Source organism: Mus caroli, unplaced genomic scaffold (genome assembly GCF_900094665.2).
Source record: "Mus caroli unplaced genomic scaffold, CAROLI_EIJ_v1.1 scaffold_12664_1, whole genome shotgun sequence".
In the NCBI taxonomy this organism is placed as follows: Eukaryota; Metazoa; Chordata; class Mammalia; order Rodentia; family Muridae; genus Mus; species Mus caroli.
The window spans coordinates 31,591-45,170 of record NW_018390902.1 but is presented as its reverse complement, the minus strand read 5'-3'; the positions used below and the strand labels follow the sequence as shown (position 1 = coordinate 45,170).

Sequence of the window (13,580 nt, the reverse complement as noted above, 5' to 3'; positions counted from 1 at the left end):
GATGTCCCTCAACAGAGAAATGGATACAGAAAATGTGGTACATTTACACAATGGAGTACTACTCAGCTATTAAAAACAATGAATTTATGAAATTCTTGGGCAAATGGATGTATCTGGAGGGTATCATCCTTAGTGAGGTAACCCAATCACAAAAGAAATCACTTGATATGCACTCACTGATAAGTGGATATTAGCCCAGAAACCTAGAATACTCGAGATACAACTTCCAAAACATAAGAAAATCAAGATGGAAGACCACCTCATGGATACTTCATTCCTCCCTAGAATAGGGAATAAAATATCCATGGAAGGAGTTGCAGAGACAATGTTTGGAGCTAAGAAGAAAGGATGGACCATCCAGAGACTGCCCCACCCGGGGTTCCATCCCATAATCTGCCACCAAACACAGACACTATTGTATACACCAGCAAGATTTTGCTGAAAGGATCCTGATATAGCTATCTCCTGTGAAGCTTTGCCAGTGCCTGGCAAATACAGAAGTGGATGCTCACAGTCATCTAGAGGATGTAACACAGGGGCCCTCAGTGTAGGAGCTAGAGAAAGTACCCAAGAGCTGAGGGGGTCTGCAACCCTATAGGTGGAACAACAATATGAACTAATCAGTAGTACCCCCTGAACTCATGTCTCTAGCTACATATGTAGTAGAAGATGGCCTATTTGGCCATCATTGGGAGGAGAGGACCCTTGGTCTAGCAAACTTTATATGCCCCAATACAGATGAAAGCCAGGGCCAAGAAGTGGGAGTGATTGGGTAATGGAGCAGGGCGGGGGGGTGGGGGGGTCTGTATAGGGGACTTTTGGGATAGCATTTGAAATATAAATGAAGAAAATATCCAATAAAAAAAAGAAAGAAAAAGATAACTTAGTCAACAAATGGCACTGGCAAAACTGGATGTATACCTGCAGAAGAATGAAATAAGATTCTTACCTTTCACCTTGTTAAAAAAAAAATCAGTTCAAAATGAACCTAGATCGTGATTTTAAACCAGAAACAGTAAAATTTCTAGAAGAAAACACAGCAGATAGCCTTGAAATCATTGGACTTAAAAGTACTTAATTTTTAAAGGTTTTAGACTGATTTATCTTACTTTCATATGTATAAGGGGTCTGCTTACATGCTGCATATGTAACTAGTGAGCATATGGGTGATTATGAGCTACCATTCAGATGCTGAAACCAAATCTCAGTCCTCTGCAAGAATACTAGATTCTCAAAACCACTTAGACATCTCTCTAGCCCCATCAAGCACATTTTTAATAGAACACCAATAACATAAGAACCAACTACAAATATCAACAGATGAGATTACAAGAAATGTAAAACTTCAGTACAGCAAAGGAAACAATCATGATAGCAAATAGCACACAGAATGGGAGGAAATCTTTACTAACTGCAATTCAGACAAGGTACTAACATCTAGCATTTACCACGAATGCAGAAATTAAATACCAAGGAAATAAACATGTCAAATAAGAAACAAGCAAATGAACTAAAGAGACAAGGAGGATGAGAAAGAAGAGGAGGAGGAAGAAGAAGAGGGGGGAGGAAAAAAGTAATTTAAATAAGATTTAAAATGATGTAACAAGTGTTATAAACACATATACTGGGGGTGGAGAGGAAAATATCAAAAACAACTATAAAGAAATTTTAATTCTTCTGACCACTTACACAATTTTTTGTATTGTTTTGTTGTTCATTTTAATCTCTAATTAATCCCTTCCACTTTGGCAGTTCTCAAGCCACACAATACACTAGACTCACTACTGGGGAAGTTATTGAAGACTATAAATTCATTTGTCCTGACCCTTAGGAAAGTTTAATTGTATTACTTTAGGTGTAGACATGCTTTTAAAGTTCCCAAATGATACCAATGTATAGCTGGGGTTCTTTTCATTAGTTCTTCAAGTTATCCTAAATATTTTAAGAATAAAAATTTATATTTTAAGAAATAAAATATAAATCCTGTATAAATTTAAAATCATATTTAGGTTAAAGCTTATAAAGTTTAAGACTAAGAAAAACAAAAAAAAAAAAAAAAAAAAACCAAAGACTAATTTCTAAAAATGTTATCTGAACAGAGAAACTTTATAGTTAAATAATTAAGAATTTCTAAATACTTTAATGACATTTTCTGACTGGCTGAGAGAAGAAAATATCAGCTCTCAAAAGCTGAACAAACACTTTTTGTTTATAGCAATAACAATTTTTAAGAGTTAACTTAAAAAACACCCATGCTTGGTCCAAAAAAATGGTTCAATCTGGTGTTGCTAAGCCTGGTAAAAGAGTTTGATCCTCAGGACCTAAATAGTGAAGAGAATCAATTTCCCACAAGTTGTCCTCTGACCTCTCACACATGCTATATAGCCATACATACTCCTCTCTCAAATAGTACAAAAAATTTTTGCATAAAACAAAAACCTATTAAGATGAAAATAAATTTCATTCTGTGATGAGGATGGGGTATAGCTCAGCAGTAGAAAATGTGTTCAACATATGAGGTCCTGGACTCCATCTCTAGTATGGGAGGCACAGGAAGGACCCAATTACACTCTAACCAATTTGTGAACAGATATATAGCTTATCTAAAATTAAAACCATTTTTATTAATTCTACTTTACAGTAATCTCAAATTGCATATGGATTTTATGATTCATTCTTATTTTTCCTCAGTCCTTAGCTACTAAAATCTTTTAAAAATTATTTGAAGATATTTATATTTCATTATTATTACTTTCAGGATTGCTACTACTACAGTAAACATTAATGAAAAATGTGCTAGGAAAAGGTTCATGATGTTATTTTGAAGAAAATAAAGGAAGAAAAACGATTATATTAATGTTTTATAATTACTTCTAAAATATTATTTTTAAATAATATTGCTCTTTGAGAGCTTTCATAATCTTCCCACATATTCCAACATATATTCAAATTATCCTCCAACAAATGAAGGTTATTCAATAAACCATTTTAAAAGTGTCAGCTATGTCCATTATTAAATACTATTATCACTTACAGAAATCTTTGAAGGTGGTATTATTTCCAATGAGTAATCCATTTCCTGGGTACTAAGAGTTCTGAGTGAAAGAGAACACTCTCCAATGGTTTTCTTCTTGGGAGTCTGGGTTTGAATCTTAAATGCAAGTCTCACAGCTTGGAGATTTTGTAGTTTAATAGCAAATACAAATGTTTCCATAAATTCAATAGCCTTATAAAACAAGAAAATATTAAATATAAATACTTCATTATATACCTAAGAAAAGTATATAAAATATATTTTACAAGTATTTTAGACTGAGGGAAAGGAGATCCAGTGACGAGCCCAAATTGAGACCCATCTCAAGGGAGCTTCAAGACCTGACACTATTAATGATGCTATGATGTAATTACAGACAGGAACCTAGCATGGCTGCCCTCTGAGAGGCCCAACAAACATCTGACTGAGATAGAAGCATATACTTACACACAACAAATGGACTGCAGTCAAGGGCCTCTATGGTTGAATTAGGAAAAGGCTGGAAGAAGTTGAGGAGGGGAGCAACCCTATAGGAAGACCAGAAGTCTCAACTAACCCGTACTCCAGACATTGAGCCTCCAACCAAGCAACATATACTAGTTGGTTGGAGGCCCCCAACACATATACAGAAGAGGACTGTCTGGTCTGGCCTCAGTAAGGAAAGACATGCCTAACCCTCTCGAGAGACTTGAGGCCCCTAGGAGTAGGGAGGCCTGGCAGGGTATGGTGGTGTTATGTGTGTGGGATGTCAGGACATCCTCTTGAAGAGAGGGAGGAGGAGGAATGGGATGAGGAACTGTCAGAAGGTAGAACTGGAGGAGGATACTGACTGTAGTGAAAAAAAAGGTTAAAGATTAAAAAAGGATTAAAGATATTTTTTAAAATGAAAATGGAGTTCTTGTTTTACTGTATTACTTAGCTTCACAATTCATCCTTATTTTACTTAGAAATTAAGATCAATATTAATAATAACCTAATCAGAATACAGCTTTACCTTTTTGAAAATTAGACTATTTTCCTATCTTGGTTTTTTAATATACCTTTCTTGCTATTCATCACTTGATGAGAATGTTTCAAGAATTTCATATACAAGTTTACTAAGCATAAAAAAATTAAGGTGTTCACATAAAGAGAATTGAATTCTCTCTTTAAAAGAGTCAAAACACAAAATTGTTCTTTTCTATATATTTTCTTTTTACATCATTGGTGAAGCTTTTTCAAAAGTCAAGATATCTAATCAAATAGCAAATCTGATGGCTATTGTCTCCAAAGTTTCACAGATATTCAAATTTATATCTAATCAGACAGAATTATGTCTCTGTTGGCCTCCTAACCACTGAACTGCTTCTTTTATATTATCAAGCTATAGAGCTATACCAATAAAACACTACACATGAACTATTTAAAATCGTACACAGTGCAAGTGATAGTATACTTCACATTTTCCATAATAGGGAGCTCTCAAACCACTTGATATGTCAAAATAAATTTTGAAAATGAAAGAATCATGAAGGTATTTTTCCTAACTTTTTCTACGTTAACTTACTTTTATTTTAAAATCATAAAGTTGCTTAATTCAGAAAGTGTTCATCATTCCTCCAGAGTCATTTAGACTTTTTTCAGATTTTCTACTACTACTATATACAAAATTACCAACATTTTATATATGCTTTTGCTTCCATCTTAGATTATTTTCATGGAACATATTTCAAATAAAATATCTGTATTGCTAACTGTACATATTTTGAGTTTTTGATGTAAGTTACCAAAATAATTTCCCCAAATGTATGTTTTAGAGCAATGGTTTTAAACCTTCCTAATGTTGTGACCCTTTAATACAATTCCTTGTGTTATAATGACCCAACCATAAAATGTCTTTGCTACTTCATAACTGTAATATTGCCACTGTTATGAACCGTAATGTAAATATCTGATATGTAGGATATCTGATATGTGACTCCTAATGGGATCATGACCCACAGGTTGAGAATCACTGTTTTGGACTCATTAAAAGATAACTCCTGAGTGGAACTGGGTGGATTCTGAGGATCTGGGAGGAGTCAGAGAAGGAGAAAAGCATGATTAAAAAATATGAAATTTTTCTCAATAAAAAGTTTCTAATCATATTAAGTAAAAAATCAATATATATTTTATGGTAACTAATTAAAATGAATTTTCTTGAATTCTTAGAAACAAATTTTATTATTTTAGCATGACATGTTCATTTGAAAACTCTTTTCAGGACTAGAGAAATGGCTTAGTTATTAAGAGTGCAGACTGGCCTTCTGGTCCACACCTCATACCTACAGCAGCAGTCTTGGTTCTGCACACTATGCCCCACTCCTCAGATCTGCCTGCCTCCCAGGAGGCAGGCTCTAACCCAACACACACAGGTAAAACACATGACCACCCACTACTACCCTTCTGCTGGGGCCCCAGCAAACCTAGCTCCATGGCTGTGATTCACCCTGATGGAGCTTCATCTTCCTTCTGGTACACACCTATACCTGCAGCAGTCACAGATGAACACAGGGTGCCCCACCCCACAGCTCCACCAGCCTCCCAGGAGGCCTGCTCGAACATGAGACAAACAGCTCCAGCAGCTTCCAGGAAGCCTGCCCCAACCCAGGACACACATGCCAGCCAAAACCAGAGACAACCAGATAGTGAAAGGCAAGTACAAGAACATAATCAACAGAAGCAATAGCCCAGCTCTCCTGCTACAACAAGTCCTGGATATTCTAACACACCTGAAGAACAAGACCTTAAATCCCAACTCATGAAGAAGATGAAAGAGGATATTAATAATCCCTTCAAACAAACACAGGAAAATACAGTCAAACAGATAAAAGCCCTTAAAGAGAAAACAAAACCCTTAAAGAAATACAGGAAAATATAATCAAAAAAAGAAAAGAAAAGAAATAAAACAGCCCAAGACCTAAAAATGGAAATAGAAGCAAGAAAGAAAACACAAATGGAAGGAACCCTGGAGATGAAAAACCTAGGAAAGAGAGCAGGAACTACAGATCTAAGTATCACCAAAGAATGCAAGAGATGGAAGAATCTCAGGCATAGAAGATACCATAGAAGATATTGATATATTTTTATTGGTCAAAGAAAACACCAAATGTAAATGTAAAAAGTTCCTAACTCTAAACATGCAGGAAATTTGGGACACTATGAAGAGACCAAACCTAAGAATAATAGGAATAGAAGAGAGTGATTCCCAGTTCAAAGGGCCACAAAATATATTCAACAAAATCATAGAAGAAAACTTCTCTGGCCTAAAGAAAGAGATGGCTACAAAGGTACAAGAAGCCTACAGAACACAAAAAAAAAGATTGGACTAGAAAAGAAAATCCTCCCACCACATAATAACCAAAACACTAAATGTACATAACAAAGAAAGAATACTAAAAGCTGTAAGGGTAAAAGGCCAAGTAACATATAAAGTCAGATTTACCAGAATTACACCTGACTTCTCAACAGACTCTGAAATCCAGAAGGGCCTGGGCAGACGTCTTGCACTTTCTAAGAGACCACAGATATCAGCCCAGACTATTATAATGAGCAAAACTCTCAATCACCATAAATGAAGAAACAAATATATTCCATGACAAAACCAAATTTAAACAATATCTTTCTACTAATTCAGCCCTACAGAGGATTCTGAAAGGAAATTACACCCAAGAAAATACAAGAAATTAATCATGGGCCAACCTCTCCAAATCCCGCCAGGAGAGAGCTGGTCTTCCAGGAATTCTGACACAACTGAGAGCACAGGTAAAATCACCACTTCTGCTCTCAGGGACCCACCGGAGCCCTCAAAACACAGGAACCTAGGAGCAGCCTGAGATAGAATCCCTCCAGTTTCTATCTGCGCCCCAGAGATGACCCTGTGCCAAACTCTCCATACCCAAATCCCACCTGGGGAAAGCTAGTCTCCCAAGAGTGCTGACATGCCTGAGAGCACAGGTGAGAACACCACTTCTGCTCAAATTCCTGGCCCAAAAGGGACCTGCCCAGAGCCATCAGGACACAGGAACCAAGGAGCAGCCAGGGACAGAATCCTTCTGGTTTCCATCTGCACCCCAGAGCTGACTCTGTGCCACAGCTCTACATACCCAAATTCTGTCCAGAGAGAACTGTTCACTCAGTAGTGCTGACACACAGACTTACAGGAGGGACAAACCACAGTCAGAAACAGCAAGACCAGCTAAAACTAAAGATAACCAGATGATGAGAGGGAAGGGGAAGAACATAAGCAAAAGAAGCCAAAGCTAATTGGCATCATCAGAACCCAGTTCTCCTATCACAGCAAGCCCTGGATACCCCAACACACCAGAAAAGCAAGACTCTGATTTAACATATCTCATGATGGTGGTAGAGGACTTTAAGAAGGACATAAATAACTCCCTAAAAGAAATACATGAGAGGGGCTGGAGAGATGGCTCAGCAGTTAAAAGCACTGACTGCTCTTCCAGAGATCCTAGATTCAACTCCCAACAACCACACAGTGGCTCACAACCATCTGTAATGGGGTCCGATGCCCTTTTCTGGCACATCGGGAGATAGTGACAATGTACTCATATGAATAAAAATAAATAAATCTTTTTTTTTTTTAAGGAAAGAAATACAGGAGAACACAGGCAAAAAGGTGAATTCCTCAAAGAAGAAACACAAACCAAATCCAAGAACACATCAAAATGATCATTCACCATGACTGAGTAGGCTTCCTTCCAGGGATGCAGGGATGGTTCAATATAAGGAAATCCATCAACTTAATCCACTACACACACACATGCACACAAAAAAAAAAGCCATGATCATCTCATTAGATGCTGAGAAAGCCTTTGACAAAATTCAACATCCCTTCATGGTAAAAGACTTAGGGGTGAGATGGCTCAGTGGGTAAGAGCACCCGACTGCTCTTCCAAAGGTCCAGAGTTCAAATCCCAGCAACCACATGGTGGCTCACAACCATCCGTAATGAGATCTGGCGCCCTCTTCTGGAGTGTCTGAAGACAGCTACAGTGTACTTACATATAATAAATAAATAAATCTTAAAAAAAAAAAAAATACTTAGAAAGATCAGGAACTCAAGGCCCATACCTAAACATAGTAAAAGCAATATACAGCAAACAAGTAGCCAACATCAAACTAAACGGAGAGAAACTTTAAGCAATTCTACTAAAATCAGGGACTAGACAAGGCTGTTCACTCTCTCCCTACATATTCAATACAGTACTAGAAATCCTAGCCAGAGAAATTAGACAACAAAAGGAGGTCAAAGTGATGCAAATTGGAAAGGAAGAAGTCAAAATATCATCATTTGCTGATGATATGATAATACACTTAAGTGACCCCAAAAACTCCACCAGAGAACACCTAAACCTGATAAACGACTTCAGCAAAGTGGCTGGATGTAATATTAATTCAAACAAATCAGTAGCCTTCCTCTACTCGAAGGATAAAAAGGCTGAGGAAGAACATAAGGAAACGACACCCTTCACAATAGTCACAAATAATATAAAATTTCTTGCTGTGACTCTAACCAAACAAGTGAAAGATCTGTCTGGCAAGAACTTCAATTTCCTGAAGACAGAAATCAAAGATCTCAGAAGATAGAAAATCCTCTCATGGTCATGGATTGTCAGGATTAATACAGTAAAAATGTCCATCTTGCTGAAAGCAAACTCCAGATTCAATGCAATCCCCATCAAAATTCCTACTCAATTCTTCATAAACTTAAAAAGAGAATTTCTCAAATTCATTGGAATAACCAAAAACTCAAGATAGTGAAAACTATTCTCAAAAATAAAAGGATTTCTGAGGGAATCATCGGCCCTGACCTGAAACTATATTACAGAGCAACAGTGATAAAAACTGTATGGTATTGGTAGATCAATGGAATAGAATTGAAGACCCAGAAATGAAACCACACTCCTATGATCATTTGATCTTTGACAAAGGAGCTAAAACCATCCAGTGGAAAAGAGACAGCATTTTCAACAAATGGTGCTGGCTCAACTGTCGGTTACCATGTAGAAGAATGCAAATCGATCCATTCATATCTCCTTGAAAAAAGTTCAAGTCCAAGTGGATCAAGGACCTCTACATAAAACCAGATACACTTAAAGTGGGGAAGCACCTCAAACACATGGGCACAGGAGTAATTTTTCTGAACATAATACCAATGGCTTATGCTCTAAGATCAAGAATCCACAAATGGGACCTCATAAAATTGCGAAGCTTCTGTAAGGCAAAGGACACTGTCAATAGGATAAACGGCAACCAATAGACTGGGAAAAGATCTTTACCAATCCTACATCTGATAGAGAGCTAATATCCAATACATCTAAAGAACTCAAGAAGTTAGACCCCAGAGAACCAAATAACCCTTATCAAAAAATGGGGAACAGAGCTAAACAGGGAATTCTCAACTAAGGAAACTCGAATGGCCAAGAAACACCTAAAGAAATGTTCAACATCCTTAGTCATCAGGGTAATGCAAATCAAAACAACCCTGAGATTCCATCTCACACCAGTCAGAAGGGCTAAGATCAAAAACTCAGGGGACAGCAGATGTTGGCGAGGATGTGGAGAAAGAGCAACACTCTTCCATTGCCAGTAGGATTTCAACCTGGTATAACCACTCTGGAAATCAGTCTGGAAGTTCCTCAGAAAATTTGACATAGCATATGACATACTCCGACATGTGATAAGGACACATGCTCCACTATGTTCATAGCAGCTATAATTATAATAGCCAAAAGATGGAAATAACCCATATGTCCCTCATCAGAGGAATAGACACAGAAAATGTACATTTACACAATGGAGTACTACTCAGCTATTAAATACAATAACTCATGAAATTTGCAGGCAAATGGATGGATCTAGAAAATATCATCCTCAGTAAGGTAACTCAGTCACAAAAGAACATACATGGTATGTACTCACTGATAAGTGGATATTAGACAAAGAGCATGGAATACCCACAATACAAGTCAATGAAGCTCCAGAGGAAGGAAGACCTAAGAGTGCATGTTTCAGTCCTACTTAGAAGGGGTAACAAAATAATCAAGTGAAGTAGAGTGTGGGAGGGACTTGGGAGGAAGAGAGAAGTGGAGAGAAAAAAGAGGAGCATAATCAGGTAAGGGGGATGGAGGAAATGTACAGATCTTAAGGAAATTGAACAAAGGTATGTAGCAATGGGGGATGGGGAGCTGGGGGTAGCAATGAGAAAGTCCCAGATGCCAGGACCCTATGACGATGACATTAGCTAAAATATCCAACAAACGGGAGGGAGCACCTGTCAAGACTATATCCAGAGGTTAGGCATGGCCCCCTCCCCAGTTGAGGGGTGGGGCCATCCACCCATCTCCGAAATTTTAACCCAGAATTGCTCCTGTTTAAAGGATATACAGGGACAAAGAGTGGAGCAGAAACTGCAGGAAAGGCCATCTACAGACCGCCCCAACTGGGAATCCATCCCACATGCAGACACCAAATCCAGACACTATTGCAGATGCTAATAAGTGTTTGCTGACAGAAGCCTGATATAGCTGTCTCCTGAGAGGCTCTGCTAGATCCTGACCAATACAGATGCAGAGGCTTGCAGCAAACCATTGGACTAAGCACAAGAACTCCAATGGAGGAGTTACAGGAAGGACTGAAGGAGCTGAAAGGGCCTGATCTGGCATCAGTGGGAGGGGAAGTCCTGGTCCTGTGAAGGTTTGATGTCCCAGTGTAGAGGAATGTTAGGGCAGTGAGGCAGGAGTTGGTGGGTGGGTGGATAGGAGGGGGAGCACCCTCATAGAAGCAAGGTAATGGCGGGTGGGTTAGGGGTTTTGCAAAGGGGAAACCAGAAAAGGGGATAACATTTGAAATGCAAATAAATAGAATATCCAATTAAAAAAATTAATCATCTTAATCATCTTATACCAAAATTAAAAGAAAATCACACACACACACACAAACATGAGCATGTGTACACACATGTGTGTACACACATACACACAAACACACACTCCCACACACACAAACACATCTAACAACAAAAGAAAAGGATCTAACAATTATTGGTCATTAACAGTTCTCAACATGAGTGGATTCTATGCACCAATCAAAAGACACATGCTAACAAACTGGGTATGTGAACAGGATCCACCATTCTTCAGCATAAAGAAACATATCTCAGCAAAAATATAGACACTACCTCAGAGTAAAGAGCTGTAAAAAGATTTTCCAAGAAAAAAGATCTAAGAAAGAAGCAAGAATAGCCATTCTAATATCTCACAAAATAGACTTTCAACCAAAAGTTATCAAATGAGATGGGGAAGGACACTCCAAACTCATCAAAGGAAAAATCCACCAAGATGAAGTCTCAATTCAGAACATCTATTTCTCAAATAGGAACCCAATATATAAAAGAAACTTTACTAAAGTTCAAATCAACACACTGAACCACACACAATAATAGTGGGGACTTAAACTCTCCATTTTCAACAAAGGAAAGATCATAGAAACAGAAACTAAACAGAGAAACAAACTAACCAGTGTTATTAACCAAATGGATTTAACAGGTAGCCACAAAACATTTCATCAAAACAAAAACAATATACCTTTTCTTCAGCACCTCATGTATCCTTCTCCAAAACTAACCATACAACTGGGCACAAAGCAAACCTCAACGGATACAAGAAGACTGAAATAACCCCTTGCACTCTATCAGATCACCATGGATTAAGGTTGGACTTCAAAAAAAACAGAAACAACATAGAGCCCACATACTTGTGGAAACTGAACAAATTTCTGCTCAATGATCACTTTGTCAGGGAAGAAATAGAGAAATTAAAAACTTTCTAGAATTCAACGAAAATGAAGGCACAGCATACCCAAACCTTTGAGACACAATGAAAGCAATGCTAAGAGAAAAATTCATAGCACTAAGTGCCTTCATAGAGAAACTGAAGAGATCTCATAATACCACCTTAACAGCACACCTGAAAGTTCTACAGCAAAAAGAAGTAAATATACCCAAGAGGAGGAGACAGCAGGAAATAGTCAAACTCAGTGCTGAAATCAATCAATTTTAAACAAAGAAAACAATATAAAGAATCAACAAATCCAAGAGCTGCTTCTTTGAGAAAATCAACAAGACAAATTTTTAACTAATTAAAAGGCACAGAGACAACATTCAAATTAACAAAATAAAAAATGAAAAGGGAGACATAACAGAAACTGAAAAAACTCAAAGAACCATTAGGTCTTACTTCAAAAGACTTTACTCCACAAAATTGGAAAATCTAAACAAAATGGATGAGTCTCTAGACAGATACCACTTACCAAAGTTAAATCAAGATCAGGTAATCTATCCAAACAGTCTCGTAATCCCTAAGGAAATAGAAGCAGTCATTAAAAGTTTCCCAATCAAAAAGAACTCAGGGGCAGATGGCTTTAGAAAAGAGTTCTACTAGACTTTCAAAGAGCTAACACAAACACTCCTCAAACTATTCCACAAATTGAAACAGAAAGAATATTACCAAACTCATTGTATGAGGCCACTATTACTCTGATATCTACACTACACAAAGACACAACAAAGAAAGAGAACTTCAGATCAATTTCACTTATGAACATTGACACAAAAATACTCAATAAAATTCTTTCACACTGAATTCAAGAACACATCAAAAGCATCATTCACCATGATCAAGTAGGCTTCATGCCAGGGATGCAGAGATGGCTCCTTATATGAAAAATCATCAATATAATGTACTATAAAAACAAACAAAGAAAAAAACCACATTATCATTTCATTAGATGCTGAAAAGCCTTGGACAAAAACCATCTCCATTCATGAGAGTCTTGGAGAGATAATGGATTCAAGGCACATATCTAAATATAATAAAAGCAATACACAGCAAGCCAATAGCCAACACCAAATAAATCGAGAAAAGCTTGAAGCAATCACACCAAAATAGGGACAGGACAAGGCTGCTTACTCACTCCTGATCTATTAAATATAGTACTTGAAATTCTAGCTAGAACAATAAGACAACAAAAGGAGTTCAAGAGCATGAAAATTGGAATGGAAGAAGCCAATGTATCACACTATACAAGGTTGATATAATAGTGTACATAAGCGATCCCCAAAACTCTACCAGAGGACTCCTATAGCTGATAAAACACCTTCAGCAAAGTGGCCAGACACAAAATTAACAAAGAAATCAGTAGCCCTTCTCTATACAAGTGATAAATGGGCTGAGACAGAAGTTAAAAAATCAGTACCCTTCACAATAGCCACAAAGAACATAAAATACCTTGGTGTAACTCTACTAACCAAGCAAGTGAAAGACCTATATGACAAGAACTTCAAATCCTGAAGAAAAAACTGAGGAAAATATCAGAGGATGGAAAGATCTCCCTTACTAATGAATGAATAGGACTAACATAGCAAAAATGGTCATCTTTTTTTTAATATATTTTATTACGTATTTTCCTCAATTACATTTCCAATGCTATCCCAAAAGTCCCCCAT

At 37.3% G+C, this 13,580-nt stretch overlaps 1 protein-coding gene across 1 annotated transcript in view; it reads right to left on the bottom strand.

Moving 5' to 3' along the window:
• Positions 1-3,034: 3,034 nt before the first annotated feature.
• Tc2n (tandem C2 domains, nuclear) overlaps positions 3,035-13,580 on the bottom strand; it is a gene marked incomplete at its 3' end in the record, with an annotated part of 29,046 nt that continues 18,500 nt past the window's right edge. Inside the window, exon 6 of the mRNA XM_029473903.1 lies at positions 3,035-3,226. Coding sequence (XP_029329763.1) covers positions 3,035-3,226 — 192 coding nt within the window. The remainder of the gene's footprint in view (positions 3,227-13,580) is intronic.